The 27,809-nt window shown below is 38.2% G+C and overlaps 1 protein-coding gene across 1 annotated transcript; it reads right to left on the bottom strand.

Annotated features, from left to right (window-relative positions):
* Nucleotides 1-107: 107 nt before the first annotated feature.
* PPP1R3A (protein phosphatase 1 regulatory subunit 3A) lies at nucleotides 108-27,809 on the bottom strand. Its single transcript, XM_010413530.3, has 4 exons — nucleotides 27,013-27,809; nucleotides 6,399-6,457; nucleotides 6,153-6,289; nucleotides 108-3,939 (listed from the first exon to the last, which is right to left on the bottom strand). Exons 1-4 carry the CDS (start codon nucleotides 27,807-27,809, stop codon nucleotides 1,438-1,440), a joined length of 3,495 nt encoding a protein of 1,164 aa, XP_010411832.1. The 3' UTR covers nucleotides 108-1,437.

The raw sequence follows: 27,809 nt of genomic DNA, 5'->3' as shown, positions 1-27,809 counted from the left end.
ATGGACTTTAAAACATTTATTTCAGGGCCAAGCTAACAATTAAATAATTTTGCTATTACATAGCTTCAGCCATATATTGCAACCAGGACTTTCAGAGTTATGATATTTCACAGTGGCAGTAAGGAAAGTGAAACAAACAGAGCTTAAAAACAACTCTTTTTTCTTTTTAATTTCTATGGTTTCAGCAACATTATGCAGTCTCGATGCTTCTTTTAATATCCTATACCTGGGATGCTGTTTGTGACCATCCTCTGGGAAATGGCTGAAGAGCATCATATCTTGTCCGTTCTTTTCCTTCTGGACAAAATTTGGGCATGTGCCTGTGTGAGACACCCACAGCGTTGGAGCAGCAAAGCTGCCAGTGTGTCTGGCCCACAGAAGTGCTGCACAGAACCAATTTGGGCTCTCCTTAGGGCAGATACCAGCCTCTTCTGCCTCACCCAAACCACACAAAGCAGCCTCACAGTACGCCAGGGTCGTGTCCATTGTTTTCTCTTGGTGTTTGATTAGCTCTAGGTTGCAAGCCATAGGAAAAAAGCTATAAATCTAATTCAGACATGCTGCACACAATCATAGCATTCCTTTGGAAAATTTATTTAATACTTTTTAGATATGCTCACGCAATACTGATGAAAAATGTCATTCACAGTCTTTGCCCAGGATAACAGTTCAGTGAAATTCTCAGTCATGTTACTCAGTCCAGATTTACAGAACCCAAAAATGTTCATGCACGTGAGTGATCAGTACGAGGCCTGTGGCTGTGGCCTTCAATATTTACAGGGTGGAAACAGCTCATCTATTCTGCTACACAGTCACACCCTGGAAGTTACATGATGTTACGGAAGTCAAAGCCCTACGTTTTTCAAACAGGGCTACCACCAAAGCTCTAAGTCAAAATAATGAAATAAAAATTTGGAAAATTATATTAAACTATCAACAGGTGCATTGCTTAGATCATTGGCTAATTACACTAGCAGATTATCAACTGCAATGTCCGCACCAAAATACTGATTTAGGTTTTATATTGTTCCTTGTGTTATTATGTACCACACATAATCTTAGGAAAAAATTCCCAGAAAAATATGAAGCTTTAATGCAAAAGAAATTAAAGCAAGTAAATGGTGGGTTTAAGTACTACAGAGACATGAAGGATTGCTTCTTCATATCCTGCTAAGAAGCAACAGCTGCACTTCATTTTAACTTGACGTGCTTCAGAACTCATACTCATATAGGTATTTAATGATCCAAACATAATGGTCCTGCATAGTTTAATTACTTATATGAAGGCTCAGCTTCATGTGTAATCTCTTAATAAAAGATGCTGCTGTGGAAATCTTGCTTTGGTTCTAACAATGAATAAACTCTTTAACAGTGAAAATGCTTTGGTGGAATCAGAGATTATTGACCATGGATCCTGAGCACTGTTGGCAGTCAATGTTATTGCTTCTTGACAGACTCCTTGTTTCTTCTTCCTTCATGGCACAGCCAATACAAGGAGAACAGGTAGAGTGCAAGACAGACTATCAAATCATAGTGGTAGAGTGTTCCAGCAAATAGAAGAAACAAGAAGACATAAAATATTTTGAAAGCAGTATGTTTTAAACCTGGAGACTCACTAGATAACTTGAGTGCTTCACTCTTCTGGTTAGAAATATCTGCAGAATCAGAAGTGTGTTGGCTTTCTTTCTGCGAGTCATCAAGCCAGTTTCGTGTTTTCCCCTCAGTTATTAAATGGTCAGATCGAGAGTCTGTTCCTTCATTTTCTTTGGTAGACTTACTAATTAAAGCCTCTGGCCTCCATGACTTCTCTTGTTGGAGCTCTGCTTGATGGAAACTTTGACCTGTACTCCTGCCTCGTCCTTCTCCAGAAATTGCTGTGTCTGAAGTGGAAGGTACTTCTCCTTTTTCAACTTCAGAAGAGAAGTTTTTGTTAATACACATAATTTCATTTGTTAGATTTGAATTGTACCCTGACTCAGCAGCAACCTTTTCAATGACTTTGGATTCAAAGTGTCTGTGCAGGTGCTCCATACCTCCTTCCACTGTGGGCCCTTCTGAAGATGCTACTGAAGAGCTTTTATAATGGTAACTAGGCACAGTATTTGTACCAGAAGGTGGCATTTTTGTTTCAGCTTTAGAATATAAACAGGAAAGTGTATCAACATGGCTTTCTTCCCTATAGAGCTCTTCTGCTTTCTCACAGTATAGATGCTTCTGAGTGCTCAGGGGACTTTTAGGTACATCTGAACATAAACCCCGCTGCAAATCTTCTTTCTTTTCTGTAGCAGAAACCTTTACTGCTTCTCCTACAGGTAGAATATTGTCTGGTTGTGCTTTGGCACATTTTTCCCTGCTACTGCATACAGACTTCATTTCTCCTTGCAGTGTTTCATGTACGCATGCATTATAAATACCTAAAACTGATTCCTTTTCAAATTCAGTGTCATATAATACACCCACTGTGTTGAGTTGACAAAGAGCATAATGTGAACCATCATTTCTCCCTTCATGTGTATCAAACGCTGTTTCCTTTTCCTCTGTGGGCCTGTCACTTAGTGCAGTCTCTCGAGGTAGCTTAGCAATTACTGCTTTTTCACTGCCAGGCATTTTTTCGGGAGCACTTTCTGATGTTGTTTTAATTATATAAGCTGTACCTGCCTCTGCTTCCTCTGTAATACCCTGCTCAGAGACAGAAGACTTTTCACAACTCTCTGCCTCCTGGCAGGTAAACAGCTCCTTTGTGGAAGTCATGCTCTGAGGTTCCACGCTCCCCCTCACTCTCCACCAAATCTCACTCCCCGTTTCTTGCCACCTCTGCTCTGCAGAGTTTGCTTCGCTTTCCCTTCCGATTGGTCTCCCTTTATTTGCGTTGTCTGGCTTCTCTCTGCCTTTTAACCTCTTAAATCCTCTGTGTTCCTGAGTGTCCTCAGGTTGCCTTTCATCCACCCTGGTGTCCCTGGGTGCCTGCTTGTTCTCAGCTGGCAGAGGTACTGGGTTCAGGGCTTTGGCATTGTGTTTCCTGTGTGACTTGAAAGGCTTGGAAGCATCCTCCTCACCAATTGATGCCAAGTCTGCTACTTCAATGACTTTCTTCTCCTTCGCTAAACCAGTGTTAGAGTTCTTTTCTGACATTTCACCAACTCCTTTTTTGTGTGTGGAATCTGTTGAGACACCAGCATGTGCAAAAGTGCCAGCATATAAATCTCCTCTTAAATGTACCTGAACTTTGCTTTCAATCATCTTGATTTTTCCTTCATTTTCATTTTTGTCAGCATCTGACAACAATGAATCCACAGTTTGGTGAGACATTTGTGGTGCCTGGTGCTCCAGAGCTGGATTAGCATTGCCATCCAGCATCCTTGCTATGCATGCATTTAATTGCACGGATTCATCATGCTCTGGTGAAATGGTTTCTGGTCTCGTTTCACAGGCCCCTTTTGAGGTACCAGCAGCATCCTCACTGATGAATAATCTCTCCATCATCTTACTTCCCAAGGCACTATCTATTTCACCTTTTGAAATATCTGTGTGCCTCTCTCCTTGTCGGCTTGAGCCAGTAGCCGTAATATTGATAGCCTCATTCTGCTTTGTCACAGGAAAATGTTTTGCCGATAAAAGGCTTTCACTGGTACCAGTATGTTCCAAAGAGCGCTCATAGCTGTTTACTGAGCCAGCAGTGACTTCCTTCCCTGGTAGCTGACTGTTATAATCTCCTACAGAATACTTAACTTTATCTTTTAATTCTTCTCCTATTGCATGTGAAGTGTTTTCAGATGAGGAACTGATAGGCACAGGGTGCAAGGCACTGCTTCTTTCTATACAGGTTAGCTTTTTCACCAATCTTTCAGTTTCACTTGGAAAATTAATTGGTTCTGTTGTGTATAAATTCCTTTCATCTCTGGAAGAGGTACCTCTAGCTTCTGTGAAGTGCTGATTTAACTGAAACAATAGAATAGAAAAGAATGATCAAAAAGTACTTTGCAAAAATATGCCAAAAGAAGGAGGCAGGATTTCATTATGGAAAGTTTTGTTTTCAGTAACAAAGCTTTTATGGAAACATGTTCAAAACCATTTGCAAAATTTGCATTGCATGTATTTTTTAACATAGGTAATGAGCTTTATGGTGGTACTGAAAGGAGCAGGAAATAAAATAGTGCTCCAAACCCTCTCTCTTTATTCATGAGTTCAGTAAGCTGCTAGTGCATTTTATACAAATTAAATCTGAAGAGAATATTCCCTTAAAGGCAGGCTAATTCATTCTCTGTACATTTGATTCTAGGTTTGGAGAGAGGAAGCTATGGGGCAAGGGGGGAGGATTGGTGCTCAAATGAGGGCATTGATACAGTACATCAGTGTCCGGTTATGTACAGTATTGTCCAGTAAAACAAAGACACATTTCACACTGACAAATACTGTAAGGATTATTTGTGCCTCATTTCTCTCAGGGACCATTTTACAGGCTTCAAACCAGACTGGTTTTAGACAATCTGGTAAGACATGAGTTGGAAATGAGATTAGCAAAGTAAAAGGCCAGAAACTAATCATTCTCCCTCCCAGCTCCCAAATATCATATTGTATTATTCAGCTATGCCTGCTTGTCATTGCACTCTCTTCTCACTTTAGCAGAGTCACACTGATAGCACTAGCTGATCAATTAGAGGCTAGCTTCTTGGGCACCCCTTTATACATTTGCACTTGCTGTAGATACCCCCATTACAGTTTCTCTTATTAATATGTTTTCTGCAAAGCCTCTGCAAACTATTAATAGTAAAACGTCACTCAAAGAAAAGTGAGGGAGCTAATGTCTCTGCAAATTCTGTTTTAATGACCCTCTGCCAACCAGTGCTCAAGTGTATTTGAGTTCTTCGGTGATGCCAACTGTCAGGATTTAACAGTGAGATGCCTGTGTTTTTTTCCCCTCCTCATAACTGACATTTGCATGATCTCAATAATTATATGCAAATCTTACGATTTCCCCTTCTTCTCACATAAGGCTCATGTTACTTGTCAACTGCACAGCTGTCTTGTGAGCCAATGCCTGTGTGTTTCAAAGATTTGGTTGTATTTCCATGTATTATAAGCCTTCATTGTTTAATTCATTAAAGAGCGCACAGTGCAAATTAACATCTAAATTATAGCTCCCCCTTCATTTATTGTACGGACAAGTCTGGCAATTGATAAACAAATAGTTATATTTGATCCTCTTTTTTGTAAAAGGGTGGACTGAGAACAACAAGGGATTTTAGAGGTCCTCCTTTGCACGTTTCACCATTAAGGAAAAAAAAACCAAAACATTGACTTTCAGGCGGTGAAAGGTCTCACAATAGGCAACAATTTTCAACTTTTTAAAGTAAAAGACGACAAAAATTTATGTTCAAATGAGAGGAATTTTTTCTATCAACAAGGAAAAAAAGAACGGTTCCCATCTTCCTCTCTTGTCTGATTCAGCATTCACATTTTCACAGGTGATAGCTATTATAATCTATGGTTATGAATCTGTGCACCCAAATGATATGAGCTGAGAACAGACACTGGGAATAATAGATTGCTGTATGTGTCTCATTTATTGCCATTTTTTCTTTCATATTGAAAAATGCAAGGCAAACCACACACACACATGCATGCACACAAATCCAAATAGATTGAATGTTCACTGAGTGTGAAACTCATTGTAAAAAAATATAATGTAAAATACTTAAATAGAAAAATCTGCCAATATCAATATATATATACTTACTGTACTCATATAGTTACAATTTCAAAAATCTCAGAAGTAAACAGTACTACAAGTACAAAAATTTTACAAATAGAAAGCATATCTTTAAAAGTATTCCCATCCTAGAGACTAGGAGGAGAGATTTTATTAAATGTTACCCTTCTAATTCCTTAGAACTGTCATTTAGAGCCTCTGGTAAAGAAGCAAAAGGGAGAAGTCATTAATTTAAGACCAGAAAAAGTTGATGCACTATACTGAAATCAAAGCACCTTCTATTGTTGAATCAGTTAGAGATTCAGTGTAAGTACAGACCAAGGCTTTACATTTGTAAATTAGTACATCAGTCAGCTCTGTTAAAAGGGGGCATTTCACCAGCTTTGAAGCGTAAATGGATTCAAATCATTTAATACTGTAGATATAATTGTATAACACTTACCAGCAACTCTAATTCTTTTTCATCATCTTTGTAATCACCCTGGTTGTATTCTGCATTTCTCTCTTTTATATTTTCATTAGCTTGTTTGGTGTCTTTGTCTTCTGCTTGTGAATAAACAATCTCTGGGATGTTTGTGTCTGAAGAGTTAACAAAAACATAGTTCAATAATTTCCATGAGGTTGGTTGTTTCACTATTTTTAATTAACATGTGCAGTAAGGAAGAGCTAATTAAACTGGGTGTTGTACCTGAAGTCCTTGACTTATTCCATGTGCCATCATCAGACGTTGCCAATATTTCTTCTTTTCTGTTAAACAAAAAGAAACTTCTTGTGTTATTCTGCAAAAATTGTTGTTCTTATTCCTCTTAGACCCAAATATAAAGACTACTAGTTAATTACACAACATTTTGAATGCTGTTTGAAATTCTGAAAACAGCTACATAAAATGTAGCTTTTTTGAGTGACCTATTAAGAGTTGGTCATAAGAAAGAACTGGCCAAGAAAATGAGAATATGTTGACCTTCAAATTACATTGCAAATCTGATGGGTTTTCCCAGGCCTTTTCTGAGAAAGCAGCACAAAGGTGATTAGATGCATCAGTGACAGGAGAGCATAATTTTGGGGTCAGGCAAGGGTCTGGAAGGATATTTGTGTTCAAGATGCCAGGGCTCTCTCTTGCTTGTGTTTTCCAAATATTTGTATGTATACAGAGATGTCTGGAAAAAGGCATGTTTGTTACCTTAAGTAAATCAAAAGATCCTCCCTGCTTGCGTACAGTATAAATCCTGTTGCTAAGCTATGCCTGGCTGGCAGGAACAAATTCTGCTTCCCTGCAGCCAGTGCAATTTTTTCTGTTGCTTTGCTGGCTGTGAAAACAAAGGCCAGGTTCAACACAAAAAACACCTACAGAGAGATGCTGAGTGCCTGCAGTCCTCATCAATATCAATTGATATCAATCGAACTGGCAAGTCCTAGCAGTTCGAATCGTGCTTATAGGGATCTAACCTTTAGTGGAAAAGGAAAAAAACGCTAAGAGAATGTCACTTATGTAAAATATAAATTATTATATCACTCCTAATGACTCCTCTATGAGGAGCAATTTTTTTTTCTGTAGGTCTTAATTTATGTGATTTTCAACCAGCCGTCCACCTCTGTTACTGAAAATTACTTTCTAATTTTCAAATATTAATCTTTTCCCCTTCTATTTTCTTCTAGTGTCTTTCATTTGAATTGATATAACATTAACTCTGCCACCTAAATGCTTAATTCAGAAGGAGGATGCTAAATTTATACTCTATTAAAATAATGTAGACATCTACTGTCACCAACTTTTTAAAAACCAGTCTTTATAGGGATTGCCAGACTAAAGCAGACAGAAGATCCTGCCAGTCTAGCATCTGACCTCTGACACTGACCACCATCAGATACTTCAGGGGAAGATGTAGAGTTCTTGTAGGAAAATACTTGGGGTAATTTGCACTGCCCTCTTAAATTTCCTCTTGGCCATTTTTTATTAGAAGCTGTCCTTGAAGCACAAGATTTAATGCTCTCCCAGCAATTCTTTTCCACCATTAATTGCAATAATGCTAAATATTCTTGCAATCTGTATGAATGTCATGTCACTCTTGAATTCTGGTATGTGCATAACCTCCATGTGTTTTTCACTCTTCTACTCACACTGAGTTGTATTTTCCCCTAGCAGCAGTTGTTATAATCTGCATTTCATTCTGAAAAGGGTGGCAGATCCACCTTTTTTCAGTTGATCTGTGGAGGTTTTAAGGTAAATCATTAGAGCTTATCGTTTATACATAAGGTTTTGGTGAGGGTGGTTGGTTTTTGTTTGTTTGTTTGTTGGGGTTTTTTTACTGTTCAAAGGCTTGTCTTAGTGTTACATCTAGTTCCCAGTTTCTTCTGCCCTTTTGCATCTTTTTCACTCATCTGCTTCCATAAATGTGTAAGTTGGGGTTTAACCATGATACAGATGCATCAAAACATTTAGGTGCTATCAGGGTGTCTGCAAAAGCCCCAGATTAGGAACCAAGACATGTATAACACATGAACTGAATCATCACCCCAAAAGTGTGATCCCAAAACCACATGGGCCCAGCAGGAAACCTTCCACTGCTTTCCAGTGGGGAAAAAAAGAGCATCTTAAAGTGTCAACATTTCTTTGAACGTAGCTGACTACCTGCAGTGTTCAGCCATATGGATGCCGCAACTCTTGGGAAGCAGGGATGGCATAATTTTCTGCTAGAAGGGACTCTTCTTCTACTTTGTAAAGAAACCAGAGTTCGACAAATTTTTTAATTCAAGAAGCATTCCCAGGAGAAGGGGAGTTGTTAATGCCTACATCTAGCATAATATTCTAGTGGTAGCTAGAGTTCACATCCAGCTACTGTGGCATCCAAGTAGCAGTGCCACTTTCAGCTTCTATCACACTCTCACATGATAAAAAACCCCACTGCACATCATTCATGCAAAAAATACCCAGATTATCAGGATACAGAACATTTGGGGGAAAACTGGAGGGCAGATTTGCCTCCTCCTAATGAAGCTGGATGTGCAAGCAGGATCCTTCTTCTTTAGCTTAAATTTCATATGTTGGTGAAAGGAGAAACTGGATTCTGCCCCCCGCTTGCTGTGTTTCCTATGCAGTGAATATTTTTGGGTTTGGTTAACAAATTTTCAGTGTAAAAATATAGACAGAGTGTTTGAATAAGGATGCTGAGTACCTATTTTATAAACCTTTAAACGTACAGGTATAAAGATGCTTCAAGCTGGATAATTATGGGTGTGTGCCAGGATAGTGTTACTTTATCTAGCCTTATTCTTCTAAGCATCTGTGTTCAGGCAGTCCTGTATATCATTCCTATTATCAGTGGTGAGAGATTAACACTTCCAAAAGGAGATTTATTCCCTCTAACATGGGCATCATGAGTAAGATGGAGTGATGGATCCTTCGAAGGTGCTTCTCTACCTCTGAAAGGTAGACCTTATTTACTGACCATAAAGGGAACCTACAGTTTCAGTCATTATGTAAAGCTCCATGAATCTCACCTTGTAACTATAAATTCAAACTGGAATGCGGTTATGGAGTTTTAGTGGCTGCGAATGTAACGCTCAAGGTAGGCAGGCCCCTCCGTTTTACTTTTGCTGTGATTGGAGCTGAATTTTTCCTTAACTTTTGTTCAAGTAGCATCTGGAGCCTTGGCACACAAGTTTCTTTTCACAACAGCCACACAGGTAAAAAATAGCAATGATAACACAGCCTCACAGCTAGGATACACACTGCAGGGCTTGTAGCATAATTTCTTGCCTACTGCACTGAATTTTATAAAGATTTCTGGTTTTTAGACCTTTATTTGTGCACACTTGCCCTGCAAATACCTGAGCACAGGGAATGTCAGTGTAACAGTTATTTTACTTAATTTAATTTTATATCAGAAATATCTGTCCTCATATAATTATTCTTGGGAGAAATCTAAAATTGGCTTAAATTGAGGATATTGATACTGCAGTATTTGAGGATCACGAGGAGCATAAAAAATAGTAACTTAAACCACTACTTCAATTTAGGAAATTATATGAAGATGTTGAGGCTATGGGTGCATATAACTACAGAACAATCTCAAACATATATGTATATCCTAAGGACTGAAATACTTCCCAAAAACCAATAATAATTAGCTGCTTTATCAAACAGGGGCAATTAGAAGGTGTTTGTCTAGTTGGTAAGTTTTTCTCCATATTTCTCTGAAAATGTCCTAGCACAGTATCAGAATTCCATGAGCAGATTTTTAAATTAGAATATTAATTAAGCTTTTGTTTCAGAAATTAATTATTGCACTTTGTTGTGAAGGATAGTTTAAACTTGCCTTATATGATGAGAGACACAATATTTGTGTTCTGTTAAAAAGGGTTTACTTTTATTTTTAAGTGATCCAGGTATTCTGACAACAATGCAAGCTAGAAAAAAATCCATTATGTCAGCTGATGTGATTCTACTCCAGCATAAGTACCTGTAAACCTGCATAAGCTCTGTTGCTTTCTCTCATTCAACTGAATGGAGCACATCTTCATAAAGTACACCAGGAACTTATGAATTTCTAGCAGGCGAAAAACCCCAAAACCTATGCTCATATGATTCATCCTTGAAATTATCATTCACTTGTATTGAATTATAAAAATAAATCAGGACTGAAAACAGGTTATCATTGTAATTTTGCATTAGAAAGAACAAATATGAAGTTCAGGGGCTAGTTAGTAGGACTGAGAGGACTGAAAATGTGATGGACATTATGTAAAGGAGTTCAGAAGTCCCTAAGTTATGTGGAATTGGGATCCCAGACAGGAAATGTTAAACTTGAACCCTAAAGATGTGGAGTAGATAGAAAATTAAAAGTGGCAAGAAAAAATAGCCAATAAACAATATTTCTTTGACTTCATGAAGGGTTGGAATAAACTCAGACATGTCAAGGCTTTCGAACTAGCCTTTTTAAGCTAAATAAGAATATTTTTATAAGTGAAGTTTCATCAAGATTTCACATAATCTACACGTAACCCAACAACCAAAAGGCTTCTCGTAAATTCTTCTACCACGGTGCTAGTGGTGGGGCAGATTCTTATAGGAACAGAAATCTTGCAGGACATAACTGATAGGAAGAGCGATTTGGAAAATTATATTATTTCATCCAGTCTGGGAGCAGAACTTTTTGTTTAAATATGCTCCAATTAAGAGAAGTAGATAATCTCCAACCCAAATCTGAGAGACCCAACGGAGGAAAACACATATTGGTTTAAAACCTTTCCTATTCAGACCTATTCAATTGGTCCTATACTGCAACAATATCAGAAGAGTAGAAAAAGGATTAGCTATATTTAGGAAGAAGAAGATAAATAGTGTCAAGGCAACTACAGGCCCAGGTGTCTTCAAAAAGTTCTCACAATATATTTAGAACAAAAATGAGAGAAGAAATATAGATAAATGGAAAACGGCATAAAAATGCCAGACTCACATGATAATATCTGTCTTTGATAAGATTACTATATTTCCCTTGTCTAAAAATCAGTTATCTGGACTTCATTAAAGCATTTGTCGTGCAGCCACATGGGAAATTTATTAATTAAATGGGAGAAGAGGGAGATGAGCAGAAGAGCTGGGCGGTGGGAGAGGGGCTCAGTGCCAAGCAGGGTCCCAGGAGCTGGGCTGTGGAGCTAGCAGGCATCGCTGGGGAATTGGAGAGGACAAGTCATGCAATCAGACTTACTCAGTCATGTTATTACAGACCAAAGCACAAGAAGTCAAAGTTAAATTAAATCTGTGGCAGAGACGAAGTTGGGAGACATCACCAACACAGAGGAGGATTGAAAGAAATCGGTGGCCTGGAGGATCAGAATAATAGATAAGGGATGAAATTCAAAATTAGAAAGTGCCAGGTTATACATTTAGGGACTAGAAAGAGTTTCTGCCACAAAACTAGGCCTCAGAAGTTGGAAGAAATGGGTGAACAAGAAAAATCTGAGGGTTTTTTTTTTGTCAGAAACCATTTCCAAGGTGCTGGTGTGAGATGAGATAGACACTGCGATATCAAGGCAAACCAAGTTCAGCGGTAATGTCTCAGAGAAGGTATTCCCAGTTATGAAAGATTCCAAGAAATGTTCATGTTGTGGCACCAGGCACCAATAAGATCTCCTCTAGAACATTTATCTACTATGTCCAAGAAAAATTGATTCAAACTGGAACATGTTCAGAAGAGGACTAGAGGAAGGCTGGCAGGATGAAAAATCTATAATAACCAAGGAGGCAGATCAAGTAGTTCTATTTTCAGCATAACAAAATAAAGTCTGAGAGGAGGAATAAATGCCCTCTATTGATATAGCAAAGGGGTAAATACCCAAAAGATGAAAAAGCAGGAAGACTGTTAATGGATTAATATAAAGAGTTCACAAAAACATTTTTTGTGAAAACTTAAAAGAAGATCTGCAAGCATTAGAAAAGTATATCTTGTATTTTTTTGGTGCAAGTATCAGACACAAGAAACTGAGAAGGTCTCAGTATGGAAACATGAATATATTTTTGAGAACAAGATTATGCAACACATTTCCCAAGGGATGAGACTTCATGATCCTATGATCGCAACCCATCCCTATTTCAAATGCTCCTCTGCAGCTATATGCCCTGAGAGTTATGCTTGCAGGAGTGCACGTTTGCACTATGGAACAGCAGGTGCTTTGGTCTGGCCTGAAATAGGTTTGGGACTATAGCCAGGAGCAGCAAACTTCATCATAATAGGTGGGGTTATCGCTTGTCAGGATTTTAGTTCACACACCAATATTTGGCTAAAGTTGTATCTGTATGTTTGTATAACTCACAGTACCATTCACTTTGTTCTGTGATATATCCACTTATGCTAGATCTTACTATCTAAATCATGTGATATTTATTTTTAAAAATGTGAGAAAAAGGCTAAAATTGTTGGATTACAGAGTATGGAAAGATGAAAATGTACCTGAACAACTCTGAAATTAATGCAACCTGATCAATTTTATACTATCTCATAATTAAAAGAAAACATGGGATTATATTATTTAGTCTGAAATTCAGAGAGGCATGAGGTTGTTAAAGTATTCAAAGAATGTATTTCTCAAATATTTAATTAAAGTACGTAAAAGGGAAAAAAGTTTTTAACATTATTTTATCTAAAATAGTCTTAGGTTTTGTAGGTGTTTTCATGCTTCTGATTTTTACTGTAGATTCAAAATCAAAACAAATCAAAATTCTACCCTGAAGATAATGTATTGTAGTTGAAGTTGAGGTGAAGCTAGAATGTCCTCATGAAAAGAGCTGGCAAGACTAAAGTTGCTAACCAAACAGTAGTTATATTTTAATTTCAGGACAGATTTCTAAGCCTCAGAGTAACCTCATATAAAAGCAGCCTTCAATATAACTAGTGCTTTTGGATCTAGTGCCAAAAATACCCAGCCTTGCTGAAGAATGATGCCACTGGGATGTAAACAACATGTGAGATCCTTGAAATGAAGTAGTTCCATGTGTCAGCAGTGTTTTACTGAGAAGCAGAAGAGCAAAAAGTAAATTAGTGCAGTTAAGTACTCATGTTTGAGCTGTCACTGGAGCCAAACAGGCAATCCTGCACAGAAGTGTAACCCCATGGAGCTGGGAAAGGGAATATGGGGAACGAAGGGCAGGCAGCTTAGTTTGGTTATTTTTGTATCATTAGCAGCAGATGTAATTTCAGAAGGAAGTAGAGAAGGAAATATCTGCATTTAAACAAGCAACAACAAAAATTATTTTAAAACATTTATGTACACATCAAAATCAGAAAGCCTGTAAAATGTTTTGAAGACCTGGGTGAGAAACTAGAGAAAGGATTTTCCACACGTAATTCTAAAATTCAGTAGTCTTGTATGCAATATCATTCAAAATCCACAAACATGCAGCAAGAATGAATTTCTCAGGAAGAAGTCATTTTGGAAAGGATTAGGGAAGACTTTGTATGTCTAAAGTTCTAAGCAGAGCTTTAAAATTCTATTCAATTTTTTGTAAGGCTCAGAAGAGTAAGAATTCAAGATATTTTTTTACTAACATAACCCCCATAACAGTTGGCTTGCTTGAAAATATTGCTCCATTTGTGTTGATCCTAAAATACCAGTTGGACAGGGCAGAAAATATTTCTGAAACAAATTCACGCTGAGAGGAAAATGCAAGAAGGGAAAGAAACCTTGGTACTATACAGAAAAAAAAAAAAAGGGGAAGCTAAAAACATATGTTTCATTTTGGTTCGGGAGCTACCAAGGGTCCTGATGCAGACCTTCAAAGTGCAGACTTTGACTTCTTTTGTGAAAGTGTCTCCAGAGTTAATCTGATTCTATCTCACTAACTGAATATATGAACTAAATATTTAATGAGTAAAGACAAACTCATTCCTTGCCTCCATATTGCTCAGTCCAAAACTCGCTACAGGGACAAGTCTCCCTACTGATTTAAACTGATGTCTGTGTTCTCAGAATTTGAAGTTACAGTTTTATAATACAACCACTCCACAATTTATTATCACATGTTCTTAGTCTCAAGCCCTGGTGCTGCCAGAGAAGTCACGGCTGAGCTCAGGAAGAGGAGGTATAGACTTGGCTTGAAGCCAGCTTTGTGCCTTCTGGGGCCTTGCCTCGCTGTGCCTCTGCACCACCCAGGGTCCATAATGTGGCGTGGAGATGACAAGGAGGCTGAGAATTACCCTGTCTATGCACTGGCATAAGAATGCAAATATATTATTTCTCCTCTGGAGAATTTCTAACATGGAAGACTGCCTGCTGGAGGTGTGTCCAATGGCCTCACTACTGACCTCTTATTTTAGGGCACTTGAAAACTGAGAGGCGACAAAACGTCTGCAGCAGAGACGCGTGCAGTGAGACACGTTTATGTGCCACCACCTGTGTGTTATGGAGAGAAGCCATTAAGCACATGTTCAGCCTCCCAGGAGCAGACCACTACTATACACAGAGGCTACAGTGTCCAGTAGTGCCTGGCAGTGCTGGCCACGCTGGAGCAAACCAGCTGATGGGCAGTAGGATCTGGCCTCATCCAGAGTTCTACCTGTAAGTTGTATCTGCCCGGGCTTTGAGCTCCCTGTGTCTATAGAAAAACAAGAGCCTTGATAAAGCTAAGGAGCAAAATCATCGCTATTGCCAGAGCTGGTGCTTATTTCTTATTTGTTTACCTGCATATTTTGTCTAAATGAAGGCAGAAAATTATTTATATGAATGGTATGCTCTCATTTGGAATTGACACTAATGAATGCAAGGCCCTTTCCCCCTCTTGTTTGTACCATCAAATTAATTAGCTCTATTGTGACATCAGTATTTTTCTCAAGTAGTTCAAGGCTTGAGCATTTTCTTTTCTTTTTCTAAAGGGCATCTTCAGTGCCCTTTATCTACCATAAGAATCATGCATCACTTGTATTTTTCACAACTAATGCTGTTTATTGTAAAAACTGATTGTGATGTGAAGATTGTTATACTGTGTGGCAAATTGCCCAAACAATTACTGTAAATGCATGAGCCATAAACTGTACTGCCAAGGACACTGGTAGGTTAGCTCCTATAAAAGAAACAATTAGAGTCTGAGGTGAAAATAATAGAGATGAGATGACAGTTATTGAAAAGGCAGAACATCCAGTTTAATGTTGTAAATATAGGTTTGTAGATTACACTGATGGTTTTAAAGTGTTCATGACTTATTGAATGGAATAGAATATTCCATACTTTAGAATGGGGCCATAATTATTATTCCCTTTTAATTGTGATGTCTGATGCATTTGTGAGCAGTTGTTGAGAACATCTTCACATTATACTGATTCTATTTCTAAATTATCATCCTGCTTCAAGGGTTGGAGGGTTTTTTATTATTTTACTTTCTTCGCATTTTGTTGTTCAGGGTCTGTTCTGAACAAAGTATTTTCTCTTGAGGAACTTGGAGTGCTTAGAGGGTTACAGCAATAATTATTTCAGTTTCAGCCTACACACTTCACTGCTTTAAATCATCATTAGAAGTTTCATCCCTCAGCAACTCCTGCTGAGACCGTCTTAAACTCCTAGAAACAATTAGATAAGAATAGCTAATCTTTATAACAACTTGTATATAAAGGTATTGATAAGAATTTGCCAGAAATTAAGGGAATACATTTTTTTCTTAGAAATCATCTAAATACAGAAAAAGGTTATTTATGATTGCTAAAGAATTTCAATAATTCAAACCAGATTTGGAGTATATGAAGATTAGGGTGCATAAAAAAGAGATGAGCAAGAAGATGTGTTGCAATAAACTGTGCTATACATATAAAGAAAATGCAAGAAAATTGACACTACTGTGTGAGAATATTAAACAGTCCTCTGTTTTTTTTAAGACAAGACATAGGGATAAAAGACAATTAAATAAGATTCTAATATTAGACCCTAGGGAGAGCTCTAAATAACTGGACACAGAATTATGGCTGTCCAAGAAGGCAGAGGTTCTGGGCACATAAAATCAGAACTGGGAAGGGTTTAAAGGAGATGACAGAGTGAGCAGCAGAGCAAAGGTAGCAGCCAACAAAGGGCAGTTGGTGTGAGCAGCATGTGTGAATTCTAAGCTACCAAACCCATTAGGCAGGGGAAGCTGGAAGAAGCTGTAAAGTGGCTCTGAAAGCAAGTTGCAAAGAAGCTAAGTACTCATCTAAAACAATTTTCAGAGAAATGCCTTAGGTCTTTTTCAGGCTTTTACATAGTGTTAAAAAAGGCTGATCTTAATATTAGGTAGGGGTGTCAGAGCTGTATTGGAATTTGATGGAACAGCACTGAAGATCAGGGAGGTATTGGGGAGAAGAGCTGGGGAGGCAGAAGAGCTGTGGGTCTGGGCAGTGGCTGCATCCTCAGCAGGATATAACTGCCTCTTTCCAAAACTCGAGGCAGAGTCCTGGGAGCTAGACCTCAGGTATAGCAGAAGCCAGCAGCTGCATTTACTAGAGACAGACTAAGCCTGCACAGAGCAGAGAGCATGGTGTGGAGAACTGCTATCCATGCTGACAACAAAACAGAACACAGCTGAAGCTCAGCCACCACCATTCCTCGCTTCTGCACTCCTAATGCACTCTCCTGAATTTTGACTTCTTAGGTGGCTTTACCTGAAAATATGGCAAATTCCCACCTAAAAGCATTTTGGCTTCAAATGATCCCTCGTTGTGGAGATATCATGTTATACATGCCTGAACCATAACACTGTTATTATAGGTTGTGTGTGGCAGTATCGTGGCTTTCTGTTTATATGTTTAATTTTTTTCAGGAGGTATTTAAAAAATAGAAGCACAACAGAAAAATAATTTAATGTAAACAATGCAGAAAACAATAATTTAAAACAATGTTAAATTCAAAACTGATTGATACCACAATGGAAAAGATTCAGAAGCAAAAACTGCAGACAACATCAGCATCTATAAATGAACAGCTGTGCGAACACTAAGTAGAAATAACTGAATATATTCTAAAATATTGCCATTACAACCTATCCTGTTAAAATGAAGCTGTATGTAAAATAGGAGCCCTTATTACAAATCTAGGCAAGATTGATTTTCTTATATGACCTTCAACTATCAGCAGTGTTAGAGAAGGCTCAATCTAGTTCTTAGTAAATAGGTGTCACCCAACAAATGGGACTGACACTAATTAGCTTCCTTGTGGATAGTCAGGAAACAGAGGGCAGAGGCAGGAGAGGATGTGGTACACTCATTATTAGAGCAGTAGGTGAGGGCATTTGCTGGCTGCCAAAAGAGGATGGCACTGCAGCAGCCTCTTGGAAACTACCCTGGGAACAGAAGATTGCATTTCCAGGAGAGTCAGTCAAGCAGACTTCTCAAGCATTTTGAATGAAAACAGTGCCACAAAGAACCTCTACTTAAATGTTTGAAATTTGAGGAAGACAATATTAACCAAGGTGGTATTTCTCCACCTTGAGGAAATACCCCTTAGTTTTTGTCTTCTCACCTAAGAAAAGGGGCTGTCACAAGACAAGGAGAAAAGGTGAGCCTGGATATGGACAATAAAGGACTGTCAGTAATTTCTGCACAAGGAAAAAATAGAAAAGAAGTTTGGAAAACAAAGTTGAAAAAGATGCTCAGAATAAGTGATATATGGTATGATGATTAATAGTATCAAGGGGGAAAATTGATCAAGAGACCAGCTGTAAGGGAATTCTAGCTTTTTTCCTGCAAAGATAATTCCCAGTAGGATTCAGACAATGTTTGTAATAAATCTATTTTTATTAAGATTATTGAATTGGTGTTATCCAGGGGATTATATTTTCCAATTACTAATATTTTCATTTTTCAGTCTTAGTTTATGATTGAAGCAGGGACATGGGTGGCACAGAACAAAATGCATTGGCCTGACTTGGGATGAGAATAATCATTGCCTCAAAGCAAACAAAGTCCCAAGAAATTAGTCTTTATTTTCTAGCTCATTAAAAAAGACCTTGAGTTTTAATAGCAAAACATTAATACAATTTTTTAAAAATAAAGATGTATATCCATCCAGTTGCAGATTTTAGTGCCATCCAGTCTGAACCAGGAGCCCAACACCAGTTTGGTGCCAGGCTCAAACCTTTAATATTGCATTGTCTATCCCCAAATCTCATGAGTATAGGTATGAAGACTGCAGAAGAGCCCATTGCATAATGTCAGTTATACCTCAAATTAAGCTATAGAAATCATAAACAGGAACACTGCCACTTTTTTGAGACCTTTTCACAGCTCTGTCATGATTGTTGCACCTTATTATGATATCCATGAAGCAATGTTGAAGCAAAACCAGTTCAGAAGTCGTGTTACACAGCTGTTTTATATGCGCATTGGTCAGAAAATTCATTGAATCCTTTGACAGAATGGGCTAAAGTATTTCATAAACAGAGAACCTCTTTCAAAAATGTTCTCCAGGGCAGTGTTAGAAAGTCTGTTGAGAGATCCATTGTGAATTAGCAATGCAGGACCTTACTATTGAGATGCTGAAAAAGAGGAAAAGGTGAGTCAGGAGTCAAGTTTCCTGAGGGCTAGGCTTGGTCTAATGTCAGAGGATATGCTTCATAGGTTGCTATTTTGTCTGGAAGAGGCATGACCAAATATCAAAATGGTGGTGTAGAAAGGAGCTGGGGGTAGTGTCCCTGTGTTCTTCTCTTGCTTCTTTCTCCCACTGCTTTAAAAGATTGGAGGAGAGAAACTTTCAAGTTGTGTCTGTTTTGGATAAATATGAGAGGAGAAAAACATTAACCCATGTGGCCCCTGGTCTTTTTCTGAATCTCACATGGGAAAAATAGAGAAGGAGCAGTCTCCTCCTGGTGTGTCAGAAGAGAGTATTTTCCTAGAGGCTGCCTGCAGTATGCTGAGGCACATATACAAGAAGGTGATAAGTGCCTCAGATAGACTGTAGAGAGGTAGATGGTAGTCAGGTGAGACTAAGACACAGATAGCAACCCTGGGGAGGAGAACAGAAAGGGTGACCACAAAAATGAGCCTTAGACAGTTGTTCTTGAGAGAGGGCAACTATGATCTAAACCTTGGAAAGCAGCTGTAAATTCAATGAGCATCTCAATAGTATAAAAATCCCAGGTGTTATCATGACAAGAGACTTTTATAACCTTATTTTCATTTTCCACCTGCTTACTACCACACAGCAAGAAGGCAGCTGTGTGATAGGTATCAATATTTCCATCAAGAAGACATGGAAAAAACCTAGGAGACACTGGTTCAGATTTACTAGGGTAGCTGTGGAGACTGACAAACTCCCCAGCCCTCTACCACAACATGAAGCGTTTCAGGCTAGTATATCTTATGTTTATCACCCAGCATCTATAAATGTTATTGCAGGGACAACACTTGTGTGTCAAAACAAAATGTAAATGCCAATCCACTTGGTGCACCTAAGTGCAAGGTAGGAAAAACCTGCCAGCTTTGCCTAGTTCACGTTCAGTTGTGTAGCTCAGTGCCCTTTAGGACTACAGTTAGTAACCAGCACTAATAAATCTTCAGGTTTAGTGTTAGAATATCAGCTGGTTTCACAAATCAGGAGGAGAGTGGAAAGACTCAGAAAACCAAGCCCCCTATTATGCTTTGGCATATCAACTAATACTTTCTTGTGCGTGTCACTGAAGGTCTAGGGATCAAATAGCCACTTCTAACATTCTCCCACGGTGTTTAAAAGGTCTTACCCCCTCCTTTGCCCTAAGGCAGGGACTTAATTTAACTTTCAAAGTATTCGTTTGGACAATTTTTTCCACCTTTTGTAGATGAGAAGATAATCCACATTTTATCTTAAAAATACCATGGGCAATTAGTTCTCTGAACTTACACTGCTGCTGAATCTGTTGCTTCAATTTCAGAGCTGTGGTGTGGGACTGGATCACAGCTTGAAGTTCATAATCAGAATAAACAGCTCAAATGACACTGGTAGTCGATGCAATGATTAAATATGACTCCAGTGCTCTCAGCTAATGTTGCACTAACTTTAAACATCTTTTCAAGACTAACATTTAGCAAAGTCAAGTTGAATGTAATGGAACAATTTTTTTTCCAACTGAACATTTATGAACTGTAGTACCTGAATGGTGGACAGGACAGAGTATTGAAATGGTCATTTACAGCCTGGTTCAATTTGCAAAATAGATATCTTCCTAAACAAAAGAATCATTGAACATACAGGAGTTCATTTAACAATGTAGTTCTATTTTTCCAAAGGTCCTTAACCAGCAATCTGAAAGAGCATCTGGTCCTGTAAATATTAACATTCAAGGATAGTTTTACACATGAAGAATTCTACAAAGTTCAGTGAGACTCCTGATGTTCATTAAATTATTTATTGTGCCTATTTCAGGATCAAGCCAGTTGCTGAATTGAAAAGTTCTAAGAGTCAGTCATAATAGTGTTACAGTATTGGCATATTTAAATAAGCTGATGAAATTGTAGCAACTGAAAAAAATCTTAGAAGTGTAAAGCCAAGCAATGCATGTAAAATACAAGTACTTATCATGGCTGAGAAATGACACCCAGATTACAAAGCACTGGTTTTATATGATTTCATGCAAACAACTGAAAAAGCTTTATAGCGACCAATATTTCCCACATATTAGAACACAAATTTCTGTTCTGTAGTATTGGTAAGAGCAGTTTCTAAAGCAGATCATGGAAATGAACGAGAAACCACCAATACTAATAAGTTCCATAGTAAATACTATGCTAGGATTGTCAGTACAGCAACATGTTATTTTCACGTGTTGTTCCCTTACATTTTAGAAGCTTCTTTTAATATTTCTAGTGCAATAAATAGATAGCAGATGGGTAGCACAGTTTACAATTACCAAAAGCAAAAATGTGACATGTTTTCAGCTTTCAGGTACTCTCCAATCAGGTGACCACAAGTACAGGAAGAATGTGTCCATTTGTCTGCGCATACTATTCACATCCATATCTTCCACCTGTTTCTTTAACACTTCTGTGATAGCATTCAAAGACCTAAGCCATTCACCTAAATATCTGTATTTAGGGTCTTTAATAAGTTTCATATTTCAAATAGTATGCATGCCCAGATTTTGAAATATTATGATTAAACAGAGAGAAAAAAACCACTGAGCATAGTTTCTGGCCAAGTAGGATTGCTCTCTACAGAATATTTTTCAAGTGGTTTATCTTAGCTTACTTTAAATTACTTTGGAGAGTAAGGCTGCAGCAATTTCATCAAAAGATAACTCCAGAATTGCTATTAAAAAGCAACTCCTAATACTCAAACTCAGTTCCAAGCTTGCTTTTACCCTACTTGTCTGAATAAAATATTTTAGAGCACCTTAAATAATTACCCTGTGTCCCTCATAATCATAGTCTTCAAGTATGTGGAAAAGTCTTATTTTGGTGCTAATCCTACCTAATTCTACAACTGAGAAAAACTGGCAATGACCAGGAGGCAAGAGAAGGTCTGGGAATACTAAGTCAAATTAAACACAGAGAGAGGAGTGTTCCTCTTAGCTGGCTCCCTGTGAATGGATAGCTTCTCTAGCAGCTGCTTTCCTGGTAAAAACAGTGACTGCAGTCACTTCCTATTAATAGCAATAAACTTTAGTCAAATCCCATATCTGTATGCTGATCAAGATGTAACTCACGACTTAAAATGCCAGAAACAACCTTGAGATTAAACAGAAGTACAGAAAGAAGATGTGTTTTAGCACCTTTTCTGCTCTTCTTTTCCCTTCCTGATTGTGGTGACACACAATCAAAAGAGCAAGGATTAAAAGGAAACATAATTTAAATGCCATACTTTAAACAGACCAGCTGGGAATTATACAGTTGTTCCTCATAGCAAAGTGCATGAGAGACTATTTCCAAGCATCTTTGTCAGAAGCCTTAGCATTTCTTAATCACATCATGAGCTTGTGGGAAAGGCCAAGCGGAGCTGAAACAAAACTGCATTTCTCAGGGCAGCCTAGGCACTGGTCTGCCATCTGCCTGGGAAAACTGACTGAGCATGGTGCCATCCTGCCAAGCTGGGTCTTCAGCAACTTACTTCCTTTGCCTCCCATCAGGAAGGAGATGGTCAGCAACTGAAGAAGAAAAAGTACTCACGCATAGAAGAAATTTTCTCACTGGCAATTGCTTAGAAACCATTTAGTATTTATGCTGTCAAATTTGGCATTGGCGGCCCACAGACACGGGGGGGTTTAATCTCTTCTTTCTCTTGTGCACTGTACATAGAACAGCTCTTGTAAGAGCCATTGCCCTATTCTGTGTTGTGTTTTAAAGTGGCATTATGGAGGGAAGTGAATTGGTGTACTACTACTCAAAAAAAGGTACAGTCTAACAATTACAAAAAAAAGCATAGGATCAATATCAGCTGGATCACAGTGATACACTTGTGGATCAGTTCAGAGGGATATATTTGTGGGCTCAGAGAGCTAAGGGGGAATAACTCTAACAGTTATTACAAAAACACTAGCCTTCCCCTTCCTTGTTGAAGGACAGGAGTCCAAATACACAATACCCTTTTGTAAAACAATTCTCATGCTGATCAGCCATTTCCCTGGCTCTTTTGCCCTTGACAGATGGCAAACCAGGGCCAAGCACAGAAATGGGATGTAGCACCACCAGTGACAGGGGATATGGCTTCCATAACTTTATCACTGCACCTTTCAGCATGATCTGCAGGAGTCTGCCTCAAGCAACACCCAACCACTTCCTGTCTGATCAGACCAAGGCAGGAGCCTGGTGCCCACAATAGAATCACGTGGTCCAAATCTGAGGACCAGGAAAAATTCATGTTTGGAATCATGATCCATATCCCAAAAGCATGAGAGTCAAAAAAAAAAAGAGAAAGGAGTGGAGCGATACAATTAATTTACATTTTTCTTTTATATATATAAATATATATTAATACATTTTTTTAAGGTATATACATTTACATAAATAGGATAGAAATTAGGCCTGTTTATTGATAGAAGCTTTTTCATTTCCAGTGACACTCTTAAAATTTTAGGGGTCAGTTTTTCTCCTGAAGTATATTTATGACTATGTACAAATTAAGCAAACACTTTCAGATAGACCAAAGCATAAATTAATTAATTTAAACATTATTTTCCCAAACTGTATTTTGTCCCTGTGAACAAATCCTTTGAAGACTTTTGAAAACCACAAAAATTGTTAAAGTTTATGAGGAAATAATTTTAGGTTGTTAAAATACAGCTAGAACCAAATACTTTCTGAAACTTTAAGAGAAGACTATTTGTTCATACCTAGACATGGAAGCAAAAGCAAATGAAACATGAAATGAAGAGGCAGACTTTTAAGTGATGTGGTTCTGAATATCCAAATATAGACAGTTTTCAGCATTAATTATTTGATGCAATTTTGCTTTTTACTATATTTTTTTTCACGTGCAACTTTTGAGGGTTAAGTCCATTTTTTTATATATTTCTTAATAATGGTGTCAGAAGTCAGCCTATTGCCCTCATTCACTCAACTTAGTCCTGGACCATGTTCTTAAGGGTAACTTGAAATAGTCATATTATTGTGATTCCCCACTAAAATACAAAACTTTTTTCTCTGAAAGTGCATATTATTCCTTTCACTTAACTAACACAACTAATCCTTGCTAATGACATTTAATGAGCCGCACAAGTATGCCCTAGAGTAGATCAGACTCTCTGCTTAAAAGACATGACCCTTTCATGTCTTATTTTTTAACTGCAGAGGTAAATTGCACATTTTAAGAGAAAGTACAAATATCTCAGAGCCAAGAGTTAAAAAAAAAAAAAATGCTATTACAGGTTTCTAAATTTGAAACAGAGGCCTAAATGAGTGTCCTTTTAAATTATCCTTCTATTCAGATTGCTATGAAGAAGTCTTTAATTTAAGATGTCCAACTCATGGGTACGGATAGCAATGTTCCCTACCTGTCACTTTATTGTGAGAATCATAGATAAAATTGCTTTTATTCCTATCTATTTGCAATGCTGCAACTCCAACGACAAGCTAGTTATGGTCAAGGACCATCCCCCACTTTGCTAAATGTTCTATAACCACCCAGCATAGCACATATAAACGCTGCAGAGTTTATCATCCAAACTAAAGGTAAGAGGAGAGAGAGAGACGGGCTGGTGGAGGAGAGCTGGTAAATGGGCAGCACTGCTCAACAGGAGATGAAGGAGTAACAGCACATCAGCAGCCTCACTGCCAATTTTGAAGGGTTTGTTTCTTTTGTGCTTTTTTTGAGATATCAAAGCAAAGGAGTTTTAATGAGGGTCTGAAGGAGAATAATGAGGTACTTTTGCAGATGTCTGCAGGGTGTTCCTCCTCACTCAAAGGGGCAACATGTACAAAGACACTTTGAAAAACAAGTGAGCAATGGAAGCTGGCATCTTAGTTATTCTGAAACAAAAGGCCCCGATGCTGACCTCATTTACACTGGTAAAAGCTGTGACTCTTGTGAAGTCAATGAAGTCCCTGTAGCATAAAATTAGTCCTGGATTACAGTCTGCCAGAACTGTCTTTCAGAAGCCTTGGTGACCACTGAAACAATATTCCAAAGATACTTTCAGCTCATTTTTGCATTTACTGTAAGGTCTCTGTACATTTTTCTGCCACTTAAGAGGATCTTGAAAGTGCATGCTTGTTAACTGTTTGACAGAAACGTGTAGCAGATCCTAGTGCAGACAAGAATCTGACCACTTTGGTTTAAATATTTTAAACATACATGTGTATATGTATCTATATGAACAAATATACACATTCATGTATACATCCATCCATCCATATGTATGTATGTATAAACACATGCACACATATGCAATCCTCTTCAGTCTGACATAGAAGAAGACAACTTCATAGTCTGATTAGAGACAAAGTAATTTTATATTGAGAAGAAGACGTTATCTCATTTCCTATTTTTTAAAATAGCTCTCTGAGTGATTTACACATAAATCATTTAGCATATCCATGTAAAAGACTATCTCCCAGAAGGAAGGCTTCTACAACTTTTGCTAGCACTATGCATATCACAACAAACTTTAGGGAATTAAACACTTAGGAGTCATTTGACTTTAGATGCCAATGGTATCTAAATTTTCAGGTTATTCTTAACACCATCTGGAAACCCAGGGCTCACTAAATTGACACTCAAGTCTCCATGTCCATCCTCTGTTCCTTGTGGGCTACCTGAACTCAGGCTGGAGTCATACCACCTGCACATGCCTGTGGTATTTGATATCACAGCCCTGCTGCAGGGTATCTCAGGCTATCTTACTTATCCAGAACAGGTCATGTGATGCTTCTTAAAGGACAGAACTGATGTATAAAACCAGACACAAATGTCAGGAACTGACCGCAGAACATGTAAAATATCGTTCCCTCTGCTCTGACATACTGGGATGTTCCTTCATGGAAGCATGATCATGAGGGCTCCAGAGTTGGCCCAAGGGACAGTTGTCAGGAGAGCTTTGTGGACTGGCTGTGAACGAGGCCTCGGGCTAGCCTTTGGGCGGCTCCTACCCTGTGGTGTGGATACAGGCACTAAGCCGTATTGTGCACCTCTCCTCACAAGGCTAATGTGTGATTAGGGCTGGCAGAAGCTCCCAGCACAGCAAGTCTGGTTTTGGGAACGAAGGTTCTGCACAGAGGAAGCCCTGGCTGTCTCCCTCTTCCTTAAGCTCCCACCACCACTGCAGTTCTGTTCCCCCATCCCTACCAGTTCATTCCAGTGGAAGAGCACCAGCAAAATCAAACAGCACTGTCTTATTTGGAAAGAATAGGAACTAAAACGCCAACATAAATTCAAAAACCCAACATTAACTTAGTTCTGGCATCCAAGTATTGCAAAGGACATTATAGGTAAAATACAGATTTAGTTTTGCAGAAGTTCAACTGATTTATCCCAAATTTGGGGGGGGGAAATAATTGAAAATTAGATTTTTGCATGCAAGATTGTTTTGCTAACAGAGAGAACATAGTTAAAAACAGTAGGAAGCCAAAAGTTACTATTCCCAAGTGTCTCTCTTTATATGTGATTAAAGTAAAAGTTAACAACTGCCACTTTATAATTAACATATTACTTTTAATCAGAACAGTATATACAAGGTAAATTCTATGTATTTTTTTCTTTAATATATTACTGATCCTGCCTTATAAAACATACTTCATTTCACCATATGTGAAACAGAAGCATCCACCTGTGGCAGGGAAAAGGAATTATAGCCCTAATATACAACTTGCAGAATAGCCCAATGACTTGCTGGAAAGTTTGTACCAGCTATTGTAATTGCTGGATTCTTCTCTCAGTTATCCACTTCTGCTTGAAGAACCACCAGTGCTATTTCTGATTTAATAATTGCATGTAGAGAAAGAACCATGAAATAAATTGTGTGAAAACCCAGCTTTTGTTTTGATTTTAAATTTTTGTTGACTTACAAAGGAAGTGGATGCAAAGTATTTTAACTGTACAGCTACCTTGGTCTAGAACAAAGATCCCACTGATGTCAGCTCAGTTTATATCCTACAGAGATCAGAACTGGTACACAGCCCACAGAGGGTTTACAGACCCTCACACTATTTTTCAAATTAATGGCATGCATAAAATTAGGATCCCAAACTAATCTGTCTGCAGAAAACCACTGGCTGATATATACAAACACTTTAGTGAAAACAAGTCTCGGTCTAATTTTTCATTTAGAAAAAAAAGGTAAAATAGTAGAAAATAACATGGGCAGTCTTGACTTGAGTAAGCACACATAGAAAGTCAGAATTAGTCAGCTACATTCTAAATTACCAAAAATTAAGGTGTAACCTCACCTTCTTTGTGTTGTCTTTAAGCAGCCTTTAAGAGATCTATCTGTAACCTCCTTCTGGGGTTTATTATCCACCTTGGGCACAGTTTCTTTCTTGTGACAAATCAGTGTGTAATTTTTGTCATCATTGTTTGCCCAGAAAGTACCAACTGATGTCTCGTAGCGTATGCAGAACTCCACCTTAAGTCCATCTTTCTGGAAAGGAGGCACCAAAGAAATCTTAAAGCAAAACTGGTCTGTTTCACTACCACAAGAATTAGGCATGAACTCTGCGAGGATGTCATAATAACTGAGCCAGTTATTCAATGTCATTCGAACATACACCTGTTTTTCAAAGGACACATTGAGGACTCGTATAATGCCGTTCATACAGGTAATCCCAGGCAGGAGAAGGACTGACTCCAACATTACTTTCTGCTCTCGTACTTTTTGTAAAAGTTCTTCTTGAGAAGCAGGTAATGTAAATTGCTGGGAGAAAAAATATTCATCCTGAGGAAAAACTTCATCTTCTGTATCATTTTCTTGTCCTGTATTAGGAAATTCCCAGGTATCAAACTCTTTAACAGACACAAGATCAAACCCAAATGCATCAGCAAATGAAACTTTTCTTGAGATGTTGGTGGGAGTATCTACCTCTTCTTCTTCTTCTGAAGCTGAAGAACTCCGTCTTCGGGGACGTGGTGAGAAACGAAGTTTAATGTCAATATTAACATCTTCGTCCTCTGAAGTGGAATTATTTCCAGTGGGGACTTGCAATAAGTTAGCCCTGTTAACCTGACTAGGTCCTTCAAAAGACTCCAT

The sequence above is a fragment of the Corvus cornix genome, chromosome 1A, assembly GCF_000738735.6.
Source record: "Corvus cornix cornix isolate S_Up_H32 chromosome 1A, ASM73873v5, whole genome shotgun sequence".
NCBI lineage: Eukaryota > Metazoa > Chordata > Aves > Passeriformes > Corvidae > Corvus > Corvus cornix.
The sequence above is the reverse complement of the archived record's forward strand: the minus strand, read 5'-3'. Positions and strand labels throughout refer to the sequence as shown.

Bases quoted from the DNA above. Each gene is read 5' to 3' on its own strand.
- PPP1R3A (XM_010413530.3), bottom strand. From the start codon at position 27,809: ATGGAGTCTTTTGAAGGACCTAGTCAGGTTAACAGGGCTAACTTATTG. The intron at 6,458-27,012 runs GTGAGGTTACAC...TTTGTTTAACAG, and splicing joins TTAAAGACAACACAAAGAAG to AAAAGAAGAAATATTGGCAA. The intron at 6,290-6,398 runs GTACAACACCCA...TTAACTCTTCAG, and splicing joins GAATAAGTCAAGGACTTCAG to ACACAAACATCCCAGAGATT.